The sequence below is a fragment of the Hemitrygon akajei genome, chromosome 27, assembly GCF_048418815.1.
Source record: "Hemitrygon akajei chromosome 27, sHemAka1.3, whole genome shotgun sequence".
Classification (NCBI taxonomy): domain Eukaryota; kingdom Metazoa; phylum Chordata; class Chondrichthyes; order Myliobatiformes; family Dasyatidae; genus Hemitrygon; species Hemitrygon akajei.
Genome location: NC_133150.1, coordinates 1,133,107 through 1,156,044, shown reverse-complemented (window position 1 = coordinate 1,156,044; position 22,938 = coordinate 1,133,107). Strand labels below are relative to the sequence as shown.

General features: G+C 41.3%; 1 protein-coding gene across 1 annotated transcript in view; it reads right to left on the bottom strand.

Moving 5' to 3' along the window:
• LOC140717080 (uncharacterized) overlaps positions 1-22,938 on the bottom strand; it is an 82,982-nt gene that overhangs the window by 39,901 nt on the left and 20,143 nt on the right. Inside the window, exons 6-9 of the mRNA XM_073030258.1 lie at positions 16,758-16,972; positions 8,960-9,008; positions 4,952-5,051; positions 4,263-4,363 (exon numbers count right to left, since the gene is read on the bottom strand). Coding sequence (XP_072886359.1) covers positions 4,263-4,363; positions 4,952-5,051; positions 8,960-9,008; positions 16,758-16,972 — 465 coding nt within the window. The remainder of the gene's footprint in view (positions 1-4,262; positions 4,364-4,951; positions 5,052-8,959; positions 9,009-16,757; positions 16,973-22,938) is intronic.

Genomic DNA, 22,938 nt, shown 5'->3' with positions numbered 1-22,938 from the left:
GCGTTACGCGAGCTCATCAGACCCGAGCGAAAACGCTGCTTTTAAGTTAAAGGCGATCAATAACTTTTCCTGGTAGGCTGCAGTATATATATTTTTACCAGTCGCTAGGAGATATTGGAATGTTGTTCGTGCTGTTCAGTAAAAAAGTATATGCAACGTAATTTGTGTTACCGATACGTATGTATATTTAAAAGTAGCCGTATTACAGGCACGGTTCGAAAAAAAGCATTTGCAATATATATTTGTTTGTTACCATATGGATTTAATTAAAAGTTAAAAAATCCTCACGTGTAATATCTTTCTGTGTAAATATCTCATATTACAACGTGGGACACCTGCGGCCGAAAATCCAGTGCGGCCTTTACAATTAAAAAATTGATTTTATTTCTAAAATTAGAGCCAGCGGCTTTTAATCAGGTGCGCTCTGTAGTCCGGAATCTACGGTACTCTTTCTCTCAAATCCGTCTACATCCTTACCTCTAATGTTTTCACTTCTTGACCAGTTTAGCCAGATCTCTGGCTATAAACTTAATTTACATAAGAGTGAACTTTTCCCAATTAATAAAGAAGCACAAGAACTAACATTTTGTGATCTCCCTTTTAAAGTAGTCCATAATCAATTTACTTATCTTGGAATTACAGTCACAAGGAAGTTTAAAGATCTCTTTCGTGAAAACTTTGCCAATCTTTCATATGCTATAAAACAGAGTCTGGTACAATGGTCACCTCTATCTATGTCTTTGGTAGGTCGTATTAATGTTGTTAAAATGTATGTTCTCCCCAAATTTTTATACTTATTTCAATCTATCCCAATTTTTATTCCTAAATCTTTTTTTGATTCCTTAGACTCTATTATTTTGTCATATCTGTGGAAGAATAAGCGCTCTAGAATTAATAAAATCCATCTCCAAAAATCTAAAAAAGAGGGTGGCATGGCTTTACCTAACTTTCGTTTATATTATTGGGCAGCTAATATACGTTGTGCTATCTTTTGGTCTTTCTTCCACGGCCAACCCGAGTGCCCTAATTGGGTGGCAATGGAGTTGAGCTCCACTAAAGAATGATCTATCTCTGCACTTCTTGGCTCTGCACTCCCTAGTAGTCTGTCCAGATTAATAGCTAATCCTCTTGTTAGACACACTTTGCGTATATGGGCTCAGTTTAGGAAATGCTATGGTTTCCACGGTTTTTCCGTTTCCAGCCCTGTCGCACATAATCACCTTTTTTTTACCTACTACGTACGATTCAGCATTCCATGTTTGGTATAGGAAGGGCATTATACATTTTGAAGATCTTTTCATTGATAATCGCTTCGCTTCTTTTCAGCAGCTCTCTGTTAAGTTCAATCTGCCCAATGCTCATTTTTTTAGATATCTCCAAATTAGACACTTTATTGCTCCTTTAATTCCTAACTTTCCTGAAATGCCTGCGAAAAATGCTATGGACTTATTTCTTTCCATTAATCCACTAGGTAAAGGTTTAATATCAATTATTCGAGATAAATTAGCAGCCTTACAATGGGCTCCTGTGGATAAAATTAAAATGGCCTGGGAGCAGGATTTAAATACCTCCTTATCCGATGAGAGCTGGGACTCGATTCTCAAATCGGTTAACTCAACCTCTTTTTGTGCTCGCCATTGCCTTTTACAGTTTAAGATTGTTCATAGAGCCCATATGTCTAAATCTAAACTATCTCGATTCTACCCTAACATTAGTCCGCTCTGTGATAAATGCAAGAGGGGCGTTGCCTCTCTCATCCATATGTACTGGTTCTGTCCTAGCTTGGAGAAATTTTGGAAAGATGTCTTCACTACGTTATCGTGTATTCTGAATCAGCACCTAGAACCAAACCCCTTAATTGCTTTGTTCGGTTTCTGGGGCGAGACAGATTTACGTCTGAGTCCGACCAAATGCTGAATATTGTCCTTTGCCTCTCTCCTGGCTAGACGCTTGATCCTCCTTAGATGGAGAGATGTTGCCCCGCCCACTCATGCTCAATGGCTTAACGACATTATGGCCTGCTTGGACCTCGAAAAAATTCATTATTCAGTTCTTAATTCGGATCTAAAGTTCCATAAGGTCTGGGGACCCTTTATCGAGTACTTTCATAACCTTCCTCTTGACTAGGGTTTTTTTTTCTTTTCGGTCCCTTGCTTTCAGCTCCCTTTTTTTTCTGGTAGTAGGCATTATTATCCTCTGTTGCTAAGTGTATTCACAGTCTGGGAGTTTGATTGTCCTGATTTATATTCACTATATTGTGTTGTGGTTAGTCTGGAGTTGTTTTTTTTTTGTGTTGTGGGGCTTGGGGAGGATACTAAGTTTACTTGTCTTTAATTTAGGTGCTTTTTTGTCAAATTCTCTTCCTTTGTAGCATATTGTCATTGTATGCTTAATTTTGCACTGTATTAATGTTCCTCATTGGGATTTGGGGTTTTTAATTTGTAAAATGTATAGAAAAACTAATAAAAAAATTAAAAAAAAACAAAAACAAACAAAAAAAAAACAAAAGTCTGCCTAAGAAACATCTTAGAAAACCTTTGACTGGAAATTTTAAGAAATGAGAGCTGGAATCAGTCATTTGGTACTTCAAGCCTCCTCTTCTACCGAGTAAATATTTTCCTGCTTTATTCCCATTTTTTCTGGTTTCCTTGATATCTAGAAATCTTTCAATTTTGAATGAACCAAGGAGTGAAGCACCAGGATTCTCTCAGATAGACAATTCCAGCAATTCATCCTTCTTCATCTGAAGAATTCTTTTCTCATCTGGTCTTAATTGCCCTATCCTTTATTCTGAGATTCTAACTCCCAATTCTAGACTCCTCAGCAAGATGGGATCGCTTGCATCTCTGCATCCAGCCGTCCACAGAAGATTATTGCTTTATTATTGTCACTGAGGTACCCAGAAAAAATTGTTTTGCAAGCCATCCAGACAGATAATTTCATCACATCAGCAGATTGAAATAAAAGAATTAAACAATAATGGAATACAGTGGAATAATGGAATAAAGTGGAAATTAGTCAACATGCTTTGGACTTCTGCATTTGTCAGCTGGCGTTTATACAGGCAGTCCCCGGGTTACGTATGAGTTCTGTTCCTGAGTCCGTCTTTAAGTCGGATTTGTATGTAAGTCGGAACAAGCACATCTGATATTATTTAGCGTCAGTTCGTCAAACATTTGTCATGGTATATAGTATATATTTTACCTTTCTATGCATATAAAACACTTAAGAAAAGTATGTATTCCAATAATTAAACCAGTGTGTTGCTTAGTAATAATTGTAGCTTTCATCGGGGAAGGGAGTTTCACATGCTCCATTATTCTCACTTTATCCGTTATCATTTAAAATTGTTCCGATCGTTGTCCGACTGTAGCCTAACACTTTTCCAATGACTGATGGCATCTCATGCCTTTCCAAATGCTTTATTATTTCCACTTTATTTTCAATCGCAATCGCTTCCCGTCAATGAAACAGAAACACTGCGGGCGGCGGGTCCCGAGCTCCACCGGCTCTCAAGGTCCACTGGGTCCTAAGGACCACCGCACACCGTCAACGTAAATAGAAACACTGTGGGCGGCGGGTCCCGAGCTCCACCAGCTCCCGAGGTCCGTTGGGTCTTAAGGACCACCGCACTGAGACAGGCTAAATGGGACAAGTGGGGGCTGTGCTGAGTTTGGGTATTTGACCTTCCACAATATTCCGCGTGGGTATTTAAACTGGAGGTGGCAGTGATTTTTTTATGAGGTTGAGTTGCGAGCTCAACATCAACCCAGCACGGATGGTACGGGAGTCACCGGATCGACATCAAACCGGCACGGGAGCGGACTGTCACTTGATCATACTCGAGCCTGGTGCTGATCTCACTGAGCCACCATCCGACCGGAACGGTGGGGGGAGGCGGGGTCAGGGTGAATCCTACTAAGAAAATTTAAAGCCAAATACAAAGTTAAACACTCAACACAGTGTTAACGGCAATGACTTAAAATGGCGGGTGGCGTCGTGATCCAACTTAAAATGGCGGACAGCGTCGCGATCCGACTTAAAATGGCGAACGTCATTTTCCTTCCTCGGTTCGTAAGTACGAGTTGTCCATAAGTCGGACGTTCGTAACTCGAGGCCAGCCTGTACTGGGAATTTACAGTAAGAAGCAGCCCATATTTCTCAAAAAATTTACCCAAAATAATTCACAAAAAGTGAATTCGTTATACAGCAAGATCTGAGGCAGACAGGTTTGATGGCCAAATGTGAATCACATCACTTACCACTTTGATTATTAGATGCTCCACCCCACTTGCACATCTGTGCTCGATTCACGCAATTCTGCTGATCTGTGTCATAACTGAAGACCTTCTTCATCTGCTGACTGAAATTAATAGCGAGACAGGAAGATAAATAGGCTTCATTATAATATCAAATGTAATAAACATTCCTACAAGAGCAAAATACAAGGGATGAGATAAAAAAAATTTAATTATTTTAAAAATAGAAAACTCCGCAACAACACAGTTTAGATAGAATTGGCAGAGGATTGCTTGCTTCACACTTCTCTACAATTAATCTTTCACCAATGTCATTATCAAACAACTATCAGTGGAGTAAAATACAACTTCTCTGATTCATAAAGGTTAAAATATTAAATAAAAACAGAGAACATTAATAAAAATGCCTTATTCATCCACCTACATTCTTCAATAAATGTATATTATAAGAATAGAACTATTTTCTGTAGTGTGGGGGTATGGTTGTGAAATGTCTGTACTTGTATTTGTGAATTGTTGTATTGTAAATACATTAGCTGCCATGGTATGTTCGGGGAGGGAGGGTGAGGAGAGGTTTGTTTAGGGGTAAGATATTAAAGCAAAATGGAGGAAAATGTAATCATTATGTATTCTGTATTGTGTCATTCCTTCAACAAAAATATATTTTTTTAAAAATAGAACAATTTCCTGACCTCTCCTCCCTTTTATCTACTTCTGATGTCTCATATCGTTCCTGTGAAATGAAGTCAAATTTGGTAGCATTTCTCTCAGTTGCACGGACAGGTCTGAGATCTGTTGATAACAAACCATTATTGAAATATTGCAATTAATAAAAATGCAACATAACACATCAGCAATTGAAAGGACTGACTGCTAATTAGTCCATCAAATAAAATGTTCTGAGGAATTATCAGCCATGCAACATATCGACCTACTAGACCAACAATTTGTACATCAGCAAATTATTAGCTGTGTATGATTTGGCAATGTGCAAGAGCTGCTTCAGTTAATTCAGCAGGATGGTGGGCAGTTATTTAACTTTGTCCTTAAAGAATGAACGAGATCACTTATCAACATCATTTACCGGCTAAACTGTGGAAGAATAATTTAAATTTATTGTAGACAGTTTAGTAAAGTTTCTTCCACTCCTCATTCAGCATATCAGGTAGATGCTGTATAAAACATGAGAATAAAATGACTCAAGATAATTTTACACAGGCATGCTTCTTTTGGAATATAAAGAAACAATTTTAAGGGTGACTCCCTGATTTGAAAAAGACAATGCAGAACTGAAATTGCTTAAGCTGATTGAATATATTGAACAGATTTCCATAGCTTTAAATGAGTTCTTCTTACCCATTCCCACTCCATTCTCTGATGCAACTTTATCTTTTGCATATCCACATAAAAACAGACAATGTCATTTGGGGGAGATTTAGAAAATAAATGTTCAGAAACAAACATTGTGCAGACTGTGCATCAGTTGTTTTAAGCATTCTGCATATTCAAAAGGATACAAACAATTATGGCTGCATCAATACATGGATGAAGACCTGGCACACTGGTAAATACTGTATTCTCTGGACAGATGGAACCTCAGTAGCTACAGACTCTACCCATAGATTCTTCCAGAGGTCACAGTCCATTGCTCCATATTAACAAACTCAAAAAGAAAGCACTTCCAGTTTCCACGACACTCGGAACTTTACTACTACATCGACTCAGGCCTAGGGGACCGGCATCGGGCACGATGATGGACTCTGCACTCCTCTCTCTCCCTCATCAGTGTGTTCAGTTCATCTACATTAGCTGTGCCGCTATCTTCTAGGAGCGTGTTGACCATAGTCATGGCAGGGCGCAAAGTGTTCACCCTCCCGTGCTTGGGCTCCCATGTGTTTAACTCCGAAACTTAAATCACTTTTTTTGGCAAATGACCATCACAAATAATAACTCGTAATTTCTGTTTTGTATTTAATATTTCAATAATGTTTGAGTGACCTTGTATATTAATTGTTTAATTAGCCATTGTTGTTCATTTAAATAATTAATTTATTTGAAAAAATATGCAGACCTCATCACGCTGCATGATATTCGCACGCCTCACTCAAAGTGAATTTGAAGTTACCCTGTATTTTTGGATTCCATGTTTTTCCTTGAATGAGTTTAATGTGTCAAAAATACAAAAGATAGAAACTTCCCTTTGGACTTGGAAACTATTCAATGCAACAGAACTGAAGCGAGGTGAGGCAGTGGGCCGATCACTGAGGGCAAGGAAGGACTGAAGTTCGATCAAATTAAGCTCTATGCCAAATCAGAAAGGTCAGGTACTGGCCTCATCAAGGCGGCTGGATATCGGATCCTGGATCCACATCGAAGCAACAGAACCTGATGTTTGGATGATAATTTAGTGTCCGGGTTGAATAGTGTCCAGATTGAAAAGGTCGGGGTGCAGGACCGGAGACAAGGGACAAGGTTCAGCTTGCTGTTCTGCTCTGTGTTGAAGCAAGGCTTGATAGACAGGCTCTCGTTGTGGTCTTCAGTTCAGAATGCTATTTGCTCACATTTACTGTTTGCATGAGTTTCTTTTATCTCTGTCGAGTGGGTGTTTTGACAGTCTTAAAAAAAATTTTTGGTGTGTCCTTACTTTCGTGGCTGCCTGTTAAGAGATGAATCTCAAGGTTGAATAGTGAATATGCACTTTGACAGTGCAAATGTATAGTCAGTGTCACATGGGCATTCAATTAAAATCATTGGAAGTGATACTATTCCTGCACTATTTAATCAGACCCTTCATTACTTTCACATCTTTTGCTCATGGGGGCGGAGGATGTATACTCAATTATAAGGAATCTTGTCAAGTCAAGTCACTTTTTATTGTAATTTTGACCATAACTGCTGCTACAGTACACAGTAAAAATGAGACAACATTTTTCAGGACCATGGTGCTACATGAAACAGTACAAAAACTACCCTGAACTACGTGAAAACAACACAAAAAAAACTACACTAGACTACAGACCTACCTAGGACTGCATAAAGTGCACAAAACAGTGCAGGCATTGCAATAAATAACAAACAAGACCATAGGCAAAATAGAGGGCAGTAAGTTGGTGTCAGTCCAGGCTCTGGGTATTGAGGAGTCTGATAACTTGCGGGAGAAACTGTTACATGGTCTGGTCGTGAGAGCCAGAATGCTTCGGTGCCTTTTCCCAGATGGCAAGAGGGAGAAGAGCTTGTATGAGGGAAGCATGGGGTCCTTCATAATGCTATTTGCTTTGCGGATGCAGCGTGTAGTGTAAATGTCGGTAATGGTGGGAAGAGAGACCCCGATGATCTTCTCAGCTGACCTCACTATCCGCTGCAGGGTCTTGCGATCCAAGATGGTGCAATTTCCGAACCAGACAGTGATGCAGCTGCTCAGGATGCTCTCAATACATCCTCTGTAGAATGTGGTGAGGATGGGAAGTGGGAGATGGACTTTCCTCAGCCTTCGCAGAAAGTAGAGATGCTGCTGGGCTTTCTTTGCTACTTTACAGGCCTGAACGTTGGGACTCCAAGTATTACAGAGGTTCTTTTTCATTTACAAGATGCAGCTTCGACACTTATTGTTTCCCATCCATTTATTTCTGTCAATGCGGATAACACTACTTTGTTCATACATTCACATTCAAGAAGACAATCTTGAATTCATATTTCTGGATGATTTATTTGGCACATCATCAGTGGCCATGGGCTAAATTTTTGGAACCCTTATTCAGTGAAGTGGAAGAAGTACTTGAGGTGCAGGAATTAAAAACACTTTCCCAAAGGGAGCAGTAAGATCCTCGCTAGTACTTGCTTTGTTCTTCACGTTTCTTCCTCGCCTCGTCCTAATCTTTTTCCAGCAGATGTTGTACGGAGACGCTCCGCGGAGTTTGCACTGGCTCTAGTGAAGAAACATCTGACGGTGCTTTGATGCTTGCTTCCATAAATGCCAAGAGGCCCTGGTTTAAATGTGTCCTTTAGACTGTCAGAAACCTCTTCAGTAGAGAGGAGTTCTGAATTTAGTGACGGCATTTGTCTACAAGGAGCCACTACTGCTTCAGTATGGTGACTGAAATATGACGGTTCACTACTATTTCTGAATGAATGAGTCTTGAAAACCTGGTGCAAGGCTTTGTCAGGCAAGATATTTTGGTGGTAGTTATAAGCATATTTGCTGGGGAAGTGACATCAGCACTGGATTTCGAGGCAAATATTCCCGGGTTTCAGTCATGCTAGCAATTTACCCTCGTAAAAAGAAGACAAATGCTAAGGAAACAGCAAACAATGTCACTCAATGTGCCACAAGGCATGAAAAGGAACAACAACAACAACATATGCATATTTGCAAATACCAGAGAATTTTTTGGGAGATGTTAGGTATTATTTGTAGATGCATAAATGGATAGCAGTTCTAGTAATTTAGGTCCCAGTTTACACATTGTCAGTGGCACACTCCGGACGTAAGCATTTGACCTGTAATGGACAGGCAGATCCCAGCGATCATTTCATTGTTGAATATCTTTGCCTCCAGTGTGCTTCATATCTCGATTGAATGAAGAAAGGAACATTGCTCCTGGGTGTTCCTGCAGAGTTAACCCTCTAGCTGCCGATTAGAATTCAAGCTGTACCAAGCCTAATGTACATGCATTTTTAAATATAAATCTAGAAGGCTTTACCTTCACTGGGATGAATCTGATTTTGTTCATTTCTTAAATGTTCAGTTTCCTACAGGAAAAGACAATTTTATTATAAAGATACTGTTCCAGTATCACAAGTTATGAAAGAACATCTGACAAGTGTATTAAATTTAATAATGTTCCCATTTTTAAATACACACAAATAGTCCCAGTTACACTGTATGTTGGCTTCATTCACATAGCCCCAGACAGTAATCATTCAAAATTTGCTCTGCTTGAATGCGTTCATGTAATTTCTAAATGTAGAGGTAGATGCAAGTAAAACAGACTAATTAATATTTATAAGTTAAGATCTATATTGTATTAACAAATTAATTAAACTGAATAGAAAACACAATTGATAGAAAACATGAAACATAATTTGACCAACACACACAAAATGCTGGTGGAACACAGCAGGCCAGGCAGCATCTATAGGAAGAAGCACTGTCGACGTCTTGGGCTGAGAGATCTCTACCCGAAACATCGACAGTGCTTTTTTCCTTTAGATGCTGCCTGGCCTGCTGCATTCCAATAGCATTTTATGTGTGTTGCTTGAATTTCCAGCATAGGCAGATTTCCTTTTGGGAACATAATTTGACAGAGGCTGAAGGGCAGCTGATGTGTGGCACCTGTTGTAGTGATACAGTTAGGAAAGGGAATTCACTGAGATATATCCATGAAACTGGAACATCCTAGGTCGGGATTTGGGCAGAGGGATAGGAATGTAACTTAGATTCATATGGTACCCTTGCATAATAGCCCATTCCTATATTATAGTCTCTTGGGGTGTGAACAAAGTCCAGAGGGAAAAGGGGCAATCTAATTATAGATGGCACCCAGCTAGATACAGTGAAAGGGACAGTAGTTAGGGGCATAGCTACAATGACGAGGAGTGTTGTGTGCCCACTGTCTGAATTAAGTCTGTTGAGTATTAAGTTGGGAAGCCATGTGGCAGCTGTATAAAACCTTGGTCAAGTTACATTTGGCATTTTGAGTGCCATTCTGATTGATGAAACTCGGCTCATACGGAAAACTGAGGAAGTAATTGATAGGAGGTACAGGGAGTTAGTCCACCCCAAGGTTGCAGGAGGCAGGTAACTGGGTTACTGTAGGAGGAAGGGAAATGGGCAGCCAGTGTAAAGTATGACTGTGACCATTCCCTCAAAAGTAAATATACCACTTTGGATAATGTTGAGAGGGACAAGCTGCAAGAGTGGAACTGCAGCAACCTGGTCTCTGGCACTGTGGATCAGAAGAGGTGAACAGGACTGCAGCAGTGCTAGGAGATTCCATAGTTACGAGGAATAGAAATGAGATTCTGTAGACAGGCTAGAGAAATCAAGATGGTATGTTGCCTCCCAGGTGCCAAGGTCCAGGACGTATCAGATTGGATCAATGGGAAAGATTACAATTGAACCCGAGAGGGAGCAATAGCCTTACAGGCAGCTTTGCTGGAGCTGCTCAGGTGGGATCAACTAATTTGGCAGGAGGATGGGAACCAGTCATAGGGCTGAGGATGGGGCAGTAGTTTACAAACAGAACCAGTGTGCAGTGAGACTGAGAGCAAGGAGAGCTTGAGGATGGGGCAAAATTACAGGTAATGGAATGGGTTGCAATGTAAAATCAGGCTAAAATCAAAACGGATGATCAATACAGGACTGAAGGTGATGGCACACATTATTATAAATAAGATAGATGAACTTGCAGCACAGTAATAGATTGACATGTATGACATTGTGGGCATCACTGATTTGTGGCTGAAAGAAGATTATAGCTGGGAGCTTAATGTCCAAGGATACACATTGTATTGAAAGGACAGGCCTGCAGGTCGAGGGCATGGAGGGGTTTGCTATGGTGGGAAAAAAATTAAATTAAATCATGAGAAAGAAGTGACAAAGGATCGGAAGGTGTAAAATCATGGGTAGAGCGAAAAAATTGCAAAAGCTTTTAAAAACCAACAGAAAATGACTAAAGTGATAAAGAAAGATGGCACACAAAAGTAAGCTAGCCAATAACATTAAAGAGGACCAAACAAAGTTCCTTCAGATATTTTAAGTGTAAAACAGGCGACAAAAGAATTCGGTACGCTGGAAAGTGATGCTGGAGAGGTGGTAATGGGATACAAGGAAATGGCAGACGATCTGATTAAGCAGTTTGCATCAGATTTCACTGTGGAAGATATCAGAGGTCTGCCAGAACTTAGAGATTTTCAAGCGGCGGAAGTATGTGAAGTTGCCATTTCTAAGGAGAAGGTGCTTGATAAACTGAAAGGTCTGAAGGAAGACAAGTCACCTGGAGAAAGGATCTGCACCCCAGGGTTCTGAAAGAGGTAGTTGGAGAGACTGTGCAGGCATTACTGATCATCTTTCAAAATTAATGTACTCTGGCATGGTTCCGGAGGAATGCAAATGTCATTCCATTCTTCAAGAAGGGTGAGAAAAAGAAGAAAGTAAATTATACCGCAGCTAGTCTGACATAAGGTGTCAGGAAGATAAAATTTAAAATGGACATAAATTTTAAAAGTCTTTGGTGCACAGGGACTTTAGAGTCCCTTCATAGAATTTCCTAAAGGTTCACTTTCAGGTTGAGTCAGTGGTGAGGAAGGCAAATGTGGTGTTATCATTCTCTTCGAGACTTCTAGAATATGAAAGCAAGGATGTAATGTTGAGGCTTTATAAGACATTGGTGATGTCTCACTTGGAGTACGGTGAACAGTGTTCAGCTGTGCTAATGTTGGCGAGGGTTCAAGGGAGGTTCACAACAACAATTCTGGGATTGAAATGGTTATCAAATGAGGACTGTTTGGTGGCTCTGGGCCACCAAACTCATTGGAATTAAAAAAAAAATGAGAGGAAATCTCATGGAAAAGTATCAAATGCTGAAGGACCTTGATAGAGTGGATGTGGAGAGGATGTTTCCTATGGTGGGAGAATTAAAGACCAGAGAGAGAACACAGCCTCAGAAGGATGTCCATTTAGAACAGAGAAGAGGAGGAATTTCTTTTCCATAGAGTGGTTAATCAGTGGAATTCTTTGCCAAGTCATTGGGCGTATTCAAAGCAGATATTGGCAGATTATTGATTAGTCTGGGCATAAAAGGATATGGAGAGAGGACATGAGATTGGTGTTGAGAGGGAATTGAATCAGACATGATGATATGGCGGAGCAGACTCAATGGGCCAAATGGCCTAATTCTGCCCCTATAATTCTGGTCTTGTGATTTGATTGAAGTTTTCAAGATATTAAGGTAATCTAATCTGCAGGGTTTATTAAGAAACTATTTCCACTCAGGACCACGACTAAAAATTAGAATTCATGCCTTCAGACCAAGATATGGAAATACTTCTCAGTGAGAAAGATGGTTGAGATCTGGAACCATCTTCCACATAGAAATTTTTTTCCGGTCAATGTTTAACACATTTTAGTTACCAGAGTTAATAAGGGATACTGGTCAAGAGAACATTTATACAGTAGAGTTAGTTCACAGATCAGCTAAAATATCATTAAATGGTGAACAACACTGTCAAATTGAATGGCCATTTCCTCCTACTGTGTTTCTGTATTAAACTCCTTTAATTGCATCTCCTTACTCAGGCTTTCATTCACCTTTCTTTTCATTCATGTCAGCATTATATTCCTTTAAAACATCTCTGACTCTGTTAAAAATGTGATAAAAAGCCACGTTATTCTTGCATGCAAGTAGATACACAGTGGCTACTTTATTAGGAATATCCTGTACCAAAGAAATGGCCACTGAGTGTATGTTTGTGGTCTTGTGCTGTTGTAGCCCGTCCACTTCAAAGTATAACATCTTATGCATTCAAAGTGCCCTTCTGCATCCCACTGTTCTAATGTGTGGTTATTTGAGTTCCTGTCACCCTCCTTTCAGCCCGAAGCAGTCAGGCCCTACTCCTCTGATCGCACTCATTTCTGAGCACAGTATTGCCGCTCACAATTGATGGCCAAAAGCTTGATCAAAGGGATGGGATTAAAGCAGTCTTATGATGATCACCCCTTTCACTGTACACTTGGGAGAATATTGCACATGAAAATCTGAGGAGATCAGTAGTTTCCGAGATATTTAAACCATTCTGTCTGGCAACAACAATCACTCTAAGGTCACTTAAATCACACTTCTTGCACATTCTGATGTTTAGCTGAACAACTGAACCTGTTGAACATGTCTGCATGATTTGATGCATATTGTTGCAGCAATATGATTGGCTGATAAGATATTTACTTTAGCGAGCAGCTGTACAGTTCACCTAATAAAGTGGCCACCAAGTGTATTTTTAAAATCAAGCTGATTTCTGTGACCTAGAATACACTGTATGAAAGGATGATAAAAGTCCATTAAAAATAAAAGTTTGATTAACCCCATTGGCTCATTTCAACAACACAACTGAGAAGATACTAAGCTCAATGTGAGGAAAAGTTTTCTGAGATTCAAAGTACAGTCATTATGAAAGAATATATAAATTACACAACTTGAAATTTATAGGCAGTCACAAAGGAAAAAATTCAAATAACTCAATAAAAAAGACCAGGAAGCATGACACAGGGAAAAAGAAAGTGGGAAAAATCACATTGAGCAAACAGAAGAAAATTGAAGCAGTAGGAAAAATAAAAAGCTCATTGCATGTTTATCTTTAAAATCAGTTGGCATATAGTGTTGATATGTTTAACTTCAGTAATCAGTTATTTTAATCAGTAATGAAAATTTCTATCCACCTACATATTCTCATTTTGAGATCAAAAACTCCTTAAATCACTGGCAGAAGGACATCTTAGTCATTTCTGTTTAAAACATTGCATCCATGTTGTACACGGCAATCAGAATAACTCGTCACTTTAAGATACACTCTATTCTCGTTATATGCGGGGGACACATTCCTCGTAGCTGACGCACAATGTAAAAACGCATAATGTGAATAATTATTTTAACGGAGAAAATAGGGATGCGTTCTGGAGGGCTTCCTAAATATGTTTCATCTGTAACATTTACATTTTTCATACCAATACAACACAAAAGCAGTACCACAAGGCAACATTCATGTTTCATCAATTTAAGATAATATTCAATGTAATGAATTATAAAAAGTTAACATACTAGGGTGTACAGTACTCACCAACAGTGGCAGGTGTGTTGGCATCGGGAGATGAATGGTTGTGCAGTGGTGTTGGGCAGCTTTACATGGATGAGGTGGATGGTTGTGTGTCGTCGTGATCATCAAGGACAGCAAGGGGTGAAGGAAGACTCACAGAACTCTCAGTACTGCCAGCAGCAGGAGATGACACTGGTTTGAAGTGGTGAGGGTTGTTTGCTTGGCATCATTTTGTTTTTCAGCATAAATTTGCTTGTAGGGAAGAAGGACTAACTGCAGGGAATGACTGAAATGCTGACTCCGTTCTAAACTTGGGTCGATGTCCATTGCCATTTGTCCCGTGTTCCCTAGCCTCAAAATATTCTGCCAGTTGCTTCACAGAAAAATCCTTCACCTGCAACTCGACACTTCACTCTTCATCGTTATCACCTTCAGTCTGAGTTAAACTAGATGTTCATCCACACTTAATTCTTCAGCATCAGAATCCAGGAGTTCTACCACGTAAGCAGTCTCGAGATCTGAGAATCGTTCCCCACCAATTTTACAGCTCAGGCCCACACAATCCTGGACAGCTGCAGTGAAGGCAGGAAACCCCTTGAGGGTGTGCACACACCTCGCCCAAATTGATTTCCACACTCCATTGAGAGTGGAATACCTGACCTCTTTCCAGGATTCATCAATGTTGTTGATGGCATGTCTGATGTTGAAGGACTTCCACCATTCCCTCACCATTGGTAAACTCCCGGGATTTTCAAAATTATCTGTTGCTTGTAGCATCTGAGAGATAGTTCGCCGTAAAAAATACACCCTGTCTCTGGATATCACACCTTGGTCGAGTAGTTGAATCAGCAATGTGTTAGACGGCAGGAAACGCACTGTTATGTTAGGATGAATGCTGTCTAAATGTTTAGGATGGGCTGGTGCATTGTCAAGCAACAAAAGAACTTTAAAGGCAAGATTCTGTTCCCAGCAGTAGCGTTCAGCCTCAACAGCAAAATGATTAGCAAACCAACTTTCAAAGATTTGACCAGTGACCCGTGCGTTTTTGTTAGCTGCCCAGTAGAAGCATATTCTTACTCAAACCCTTAAGAGCACGGGGGTTTAGTGAATGGTAAACTAAGAGAGGCGTTCATCTTACAGTCTCCTTCAGCATTGGAACACATAAGCAAAGTACATCTATCCTTTGCTGCCTTGTTACCTGACACAGTTTTTTCACCCTTACTTATTATGTAAGTGCGTTTCAGCATACGCTTCCAAAAAAGCCTGGTCTCGTCTGCATTAAACACCTGCTTTGGTGTGATGCCTAACTCAGCTATCATAGCCCGCAACTGCACAGGGTAACATTCAACAGCTTCGTGATCAGCACTAGCTTGTTCACCACGCACAGCTAAGTTGTGAAACCTGTGACGATTAACAAACTTAGAAAACCATCCCCTACTCAGATTCAAATTAACAATATCACTTAACACTTCCTCACTAGCCTCTGAACAAGGGCAACCATAAATTTACAATGCTTTCACACGAACATGATCGGAACTAGGTGTTGTTTTTTTCTTTCTTTCATGCTAAATGTGCAAACTCAACATTTTCTCCATTTTTGTCATAATCAGGTTACGTACTTTGGTAACAATCATTGAAGACACTTGTGACGAATCAATCACTGCACTTTTTATTTTCTCAGCATTTTTCTTTGTTTCTGATTGTGGACTCACCCAGGCCGAAGTAGCGTCCCAGAGCTGTGTTACCTTAACCTGACACCGCCCTGTATATAATTTCCAACTTTTTATCAAGTGTTAAAGCAGTTCTCTGCCACTTGGCTGATGGCCCAGGACTTGACATAGGACGCTTAGGAGGCATAGTTAAATATTTCAAGCACAAAATCACTGCAGCATAGGTAAAAACAACAAAAGTTTAAGAGCGCAAGATTGCACATCCACGTTACCAAAACCAATGCGAAACTGGCGGGAGTGAGACAGTGGGGCGTGCACACGTGACTTGTATTGGCGGGACAGCAGTGCTCCTCACATAACTGTGAATCCGCATTGTCTGAAGATGCATGTAACGAGCATAGGTGTACTAAAACACCCCTTTCCCTAGTTCTAACACCAAACATAATTTTGACTGCTTACATGCTCACAAAATATAAATTTTACCCAACAGCAAACATTTTAAGTACAATATATTCAATATCAATATAAAGTAACAAACTGATACATAAAATTCATGGCTGAAAACTGACCAAGCTTAGTTATGGGTTCTGAAGAACTGAAAACAAAATGATAACATACTCTTTTAAGCCTGTTCTGTGAAATTCCAATATTTCCTGTTTTCACAAAAGGGAGTTAAAGGAAATTGTCATGATGTCAAAATGTGTCAATGAAAATCAGCCAATCAGTTTTTTGCCTAAGCTCACCTTTGGAGTTTTGCTGGAAACATAAATCAGTAAAATCAGCTTTACCTGGGGTGCCGGTTATCTTCCAGAGGCAACACCTCCAAATTGTTGTGAATTCGTGGTGCGACATGTAGTGCCCCATGTAGGTTCGATCAAGGGGGTGGGGTATGATTAAGAATACAATCAACCAATATTTGCAAAATATTTCCCATATTCACAATACCACATCAGTCTCCCAATACTAGAGACAACTGAACACTGGAAAAAATTAACTTAGTTAAATGAACCGTGTTTGTTACCTTTCTATCAGTAAAGCTTCTCTTTGAACAAGTTGTACGAAGGGATGTTAAAGAGTTGCTGGGTGATAATAATTGTCGATCAACAAGGCGGTGAAAAGTTGATGTTCCATTATGCGATATTTGGCTAGTAGAAAGCATTCCTGATCTGCGAATGCTGGTACTATCATCCTCATCGATACTTCTACAGCTCCTGTATTTGGTAGTTGTTTTCACATCTGGACAGTTTAAGAAAATGAAAAATGGGAAATGATCAGTGTTTTGGCATAAACAGGTAATTTTATCATTCCACATTTACAATAGAATATTCAGTTTATGTTCATAAACATAAACATTTCCCATGAGGCGACGCGGCACGTCAGCAGCGGCCTTTCAGACCTGGTGTTACTTTAATTTAATTTTCTATTTCAAGTTTGATACACAATTTTTGATTAGGGTACATGGATAACAGAGCGGCTATCTACCATCGCCAGATACTACTACAATACAGAGATCGCCCAAAAATAAACCTTCACAAAGATCTTCTGGCTGAATTACGCGACGTCGGCTTGCTGAGGGGGATGGGCCTACATTCCCCGGACTTGCCTGATTCTGGGAGCCGGAGATGGAGACGTCGAAAGCGATGTGCGAGGAAGCAAAAGCAAGGTAAACGGGCAGGGATCCGTGCCAGGCTAAAAGCAAACTCTAGCCGGCCAGCTCTCCCATCCATTCTGCTCTCCAATGTCCACTCCCTGGATAATAAAATGGACTACATCCAACTCCAACGTAATACTCGGCTGGAGTACAGAGTTTGCTCCGCATTTGTCTTCACAGAGATATGGCTCACTGATGGGATTTCAGATGCTGCCATCCAGCTAGATGGGCTAGCTTTGTTTCATTCGGACAGAGATGCAGCTGTCTACGGTAAGACTCGCGGTGGTGGTGTCTGTGTTTACATCGACACGGAATGGTGTAAGAACTCTGTGCTGGTTTCCAGACACTGCTCATCGTTAGTGGAGTTTGTGGCAGTTCGATGCAGACCATTTTATTTGCCATGGGAATTCACCTTTGTCCTTATATTCAGTATCTACATTCCCCCCAGTGCTAATACTAAGGAGGCGCTCTGTGAACTGTACGGGGCTATTAGCAAACTGCAGAACGCACACCCTGATGGTCTGTTTATTGTCGCCGGTGATTTTAACCATGCAAATCGTAAGTCAGTGCTCCCCAAATTCCATCAGTATGAGGACTTTGCAAAAAGGGGGGAGAACGCATTGGACCTGGTTTACCCAAACATCCCCGACGCGTACCGGGCAGAGCCCCGCCACCACCTTGGATACTCAGACCACATCTCTGTTATGCATACAGACCGCTTGTCAGGCGCTCCAGACCAGTTCAGAAGCAGGTGAAAACCTGGCCAGCAGGAGCCATCACTGCTCTTCAAGACTGCTTTGAGAACACTGACTGGCACATGTTCAGGGAGGCTGCAACCGATGGCGACTCTACCAAGTTAGAGTAGTACACAGCATCAGTGACCAGCTACATCAGCAAGTGCATTGATGATGTTACTCTGTCCAAGACTATCACTATATGTGCCAACCTGAAGCCATGGATGACTGCAGAGGTACATGCGCTGCTGAGGTCCCGTGACTCCGCCTTCAGATCAGGTGACAAGGCAGTTGTAACAACAGCAAGGGCCAAACTGTCCCCAGCCATCAGAGGGGCAAAGCATGCACATGCCCAGCTAATCCACAGTTACTTCCAGGACCAGGACATCACCGATTACAAGACAATATCACCTGACTGTGCAGGTTATGCCTCCCTCCTAAATGCGCTGAATAACTTCTACACCCGGTTTGAGGCGGAAAATCACGTGGCGGCGAGGAAGTCCACCCCTCTTACGAATGACCAGGTGCTGTGCCTCTCCGTGGCCGACGTGAGAAGAACCCTGTGCAGGGTCAACCCACGGAAGGCTGCTGGACCAGACAACATCCCTGGTAGAGTGCTCAGAGGATGTGCAGACCAGCTAGCAGATGTTCTCACTGACATCTTCAACATCTCCCTGAGCAGCGCCACCATTCCAACGTGCTTCAAGGCCGCCACTATCGTCCCCGTGCCAAAGAAGTCTTCAGTGTCCTGCCTAAATGACTACCGTCCTGTTGCACTTACATCCATCATCATGAAGTGTTTCGAAAGGCTCGTCATGAGGCATATCAAGACCCTGCTGCCCCCCTCACTGGACCCCCTGCAGTTTGCGTACCGTCCCAACCGCTCAACAGATGATGCCATCGCCACCACCCTCCACCTGGTCCTAACCCACCTGGATAAAAAAGACTCATACGTTCGGATGCTGTTCATAGACTTTAATTCAGCATTCAACACAATCATCCCTCAGAAACTGATTGGAAAGCTGAGCCTATTGGGCCTGAACACCTCCCTCTGCAACTGGATACTGGACTTTCTGACTGGGAGACCTCAGTCAGTCCGGATCGGGAGCAGCATCTCCAACACCATCACACTGAGCACAGGGGCTCCCCAGGGTTGCGCGCTCACTCCACTGCTGTTCACTCTGCTGACCCACAATTGTGCTGCAACACACAGCTCGAACCATATCATCAAGTTCGCCGATGACACGACTGTGGTGGGTCTCATCAGCAAGAATGACGAGTCAGCTTACAGAGAGGAGGTGCAGCGGCTAACGGACTGGTGCAGAGCTAACAACCTGTCTCTTAATGTGTACGAAACAAAAGAGATGGTTGTTGACTTCAGGAGGGCATGGAGCGACCACTCCCCGCTGAACATCGACGGCTCCTCGGTAGAGATCGTAAAGAGCACCAGATTTCTTGGTGTTCACCTGACGGAGAATCTCACCTGGTCCCTCAATACCAGCTCCATAGCAAAGAAAGCCCAGCAGCGTCTCTACTTTTTGCAAAGGCATCTCCCACCCCCCCATCCTCATCACATTCTACAGGGGTTGTATTGAGAGCATCCTGAGCAGCTGCATCACTGCCTGATTCGGAAATTGCACCATCTCAGATTGCAAGACCCTGCAGCGGATAGTGAGGTCAGCTGAGAAGATCATCAGGGTCTTTCTTCCTGCCATCACGGACATTTACACTACATGATGCATCCGCAAAGGAAACAGCATTATGAAGGCTCCATGCACCCCTCATACAATCTCTTCTCCCTCCTGCCGTCTGGGAAAAGGCATTCGGGCTCTTACGACCAGACTATGTAACAGTTTCTTCCCCCAAGCTATCAGACTCCTCAATAGCCGAAGCCTGGTCTGACACCTTGCCCTCCTGTCCAGTTTATTATTTATTGTAATGCCTGTATTGTTTTTGTGCACTTTATGCAGTCCAGTGTAGGTCTGTAGACTAGTATAGCTTTCTCTGTGTTTTTTTAATTACGTAATTCAATCTAGTTTTTTGTACTGTGTCATGTAAACCATGGTCCTGAAAAACGTTGTCTCATTTTTACTATGTACTGTACCAGAGGTTATGGTCGAAAAGACAATAAAAGTTGACTTGACTTGACTTGATAAACATTGTAGCTCCCAGTTACCCTTTCTTAAATTTGGTGAGATTATTTGCTTTTACTTGCAGGATATTGAAATTTCCTCTGCCATAACAAAACCTGTGAGAATCCATTTATTTATTTTTTTCATCTGAAAATGTTATTCCCAATACCACAATGGAATAATTGCAAACATACTTCCCAACAGAATGTAGAGGACCAGACTGCTGTTTAAAGTGATCGCAACACAGACCTCTGTGGAACACCACGAGTCACCGGCAGCCAAACCAGAAAGGACTCCCTTTATTCCCACTTTGCCTCTTGCCAATTCGCCACTGTTTTATCCATGCTAGTGTCACTTACGAAACAGAAAGCAGTCTGCAATCAATAATGGTTTTGCTTCTAAATGTTCCTGCCTTACTTTCACAAGAACAACAAAACTAATTTTAATGGTTTGGTTGGAGCTGTTAAACTTCGAAACAAATTGTCTGCAATTAAGCCCAATGCACTTCATAAAATTGACACTGTTTTCTCATTGGCCATTTCATTTGCTTTAAAGTACTATTGAATTAGCTTGGTATACAAAATCCAGTTATCCGTTTTGTAATCAAACCTGTCTATCTTTCCAATGTAGCCAATTCTGTTTTTATTTATGGTCATTATCACCCAGTACTCATTGTGTTTGAATTCTTTCATTTGCTGCCTTTTTTTGAACTTGACAGGCTATGTGCGTGCTGAGCCACATTATTTACTCATTGTTCCTCACCTTGTTTTGTTTTTAGTTTGTCCATCTCGCCGTGCTTCAACTGATCAGTAGCACTTTGCCTGTTGCCTATCAGCCACTGCTTTATTTACACCAGGTATTTTTCCTGTAATACCACGGGCTCTGAACTTGTTAAGCAGCCTCATATGTGCCACCTTGTCAAAGGCCTTCTTAAAATCCAAGTATACAACATTAACTGATTCTCATTTGTCTATCCTGCTTGTTATTTCTTCAAAGAATGCCAACAGATTTGTCAGGCAAGATTTATCCTTGATGGAATCATGCTGAATATGGCCGACTTCATCATGTGCCTCCAGTATCCCGCAAACACATCCTTAGCAATCAACTCAAACATCCTCCCAAGCACTGAGGTCAAACGAACTGCCCCATAATTTCCTTTCTTCTTCCTCTCTCCACTATTTGGCAGTCTTCCGGAACCATTCCATCATCGAGTGACTCTTGGAAGATCATTACTCTTGCCTCTGCAGACTCTTCAGCCACCTCTTTCAAAAGACTGCGTGCAGACCATCAGGTCCAGGTCTCGTACAATATCTACTTTCAGGCCTTTCAGTTTCTCAGCAACTTCGCCCGAGTAAAGGCAACATCACACACTTCTGACTGCTGACACACTTGGACTTCCACCATACTACAAGTGTCTTTCACAGTGAAGAATGGTGCAAAATACTTATTTAGTTTGTCTGCCATTTCCTTCTCCTCATTACTACCTCTCCCGCATTGTTTTCCTGCCATCCGATATCCACTCACCGCTCTGTTTACAACTTCTGGTATCCTCTTCCATATTATTGGCTAGCCTACTTTCGTATTTCAGCTTTAACTTCTTAATGACTTTTTAGTTGGCTTCTGTTAGTTTTCAAAAGCTTCTCAATCATCTAACTTCCCACTAATTTTTGAGATAGGATGTGCCCCGTCTTTGGCTTTTATGTTGGCTTTGACTTCTTTTGTTAGCCATGGTTGTATCATGTTGCCTTTAGAATACTTCTTGCTCTCTGGGATGTGCATATCCTGTGCTTTCCTAATTGCTAACAGAAATTACAGCCATTGCTGCTCTACCATCATCCCTGCCAGTGTTCTTTCTCATCAATTTTGATCAGCTCCTTTCTCATGCCTCTGTAATTTCCTTTTCTCCACTGTAATACTGATATATTTGATTTTTGCTTCTTCTTCTCACATTTCATGGCAAACTTGATCACAATATCATCACTTTCCCTCAGGGTTCCTTTACCTTCAGCTCTCTAATCAATTCTGGTTCATTGCACAACACCCAATCCAGATCAGGTGATCTCTAGTGGGCTTAAACCCAAGCTGCTCTGAAAAGCCATCTCTAAGCCATTCGAGAAACTTCCCCCTCTTGGGATTCCGCACCAGCCTGATCTTCCCAATCTGCCTCCATAAAGAAATCTCTCAGGATTATTGTGATTTGCCCTATTGGCATGCATTTTCTATCTCCCATTTTAATTTATAGACCGTATCCTGACTACTAGTTGGTGGTCTGTGTATAACTCCTATCAGGGTTTTTTTACCCTTGCACTTCCTTCGCTCTACCCCCAACAATTGAACACCTTTTGACCCATTGTCACCTCTTTCTCTTGGATGCTAAGCTCCAGCTATAATCTTCTCTCAGCCAGAACTCAGTGATATCATACATGCCAATCTGTAACAATGCTACAAGTTCATCTACCTTATTCTGTATACTGCGTGCATTCAAATATAACACCTTCAGTCCTGTATTCATCACCCTTTTTAATTTTGGCTGCCTTTTACATTGCATCTCATCCTGATGATAGCAAGTTTGCCCTGTCATTAGCTCCATCTAGCAAGGAGTCTCACTACACACTGCCTCTGTTTGTAAACCAACTATCTCTTTCTCAGCACTATCATTCCAGTTACCATCCCCGTACCAAATAA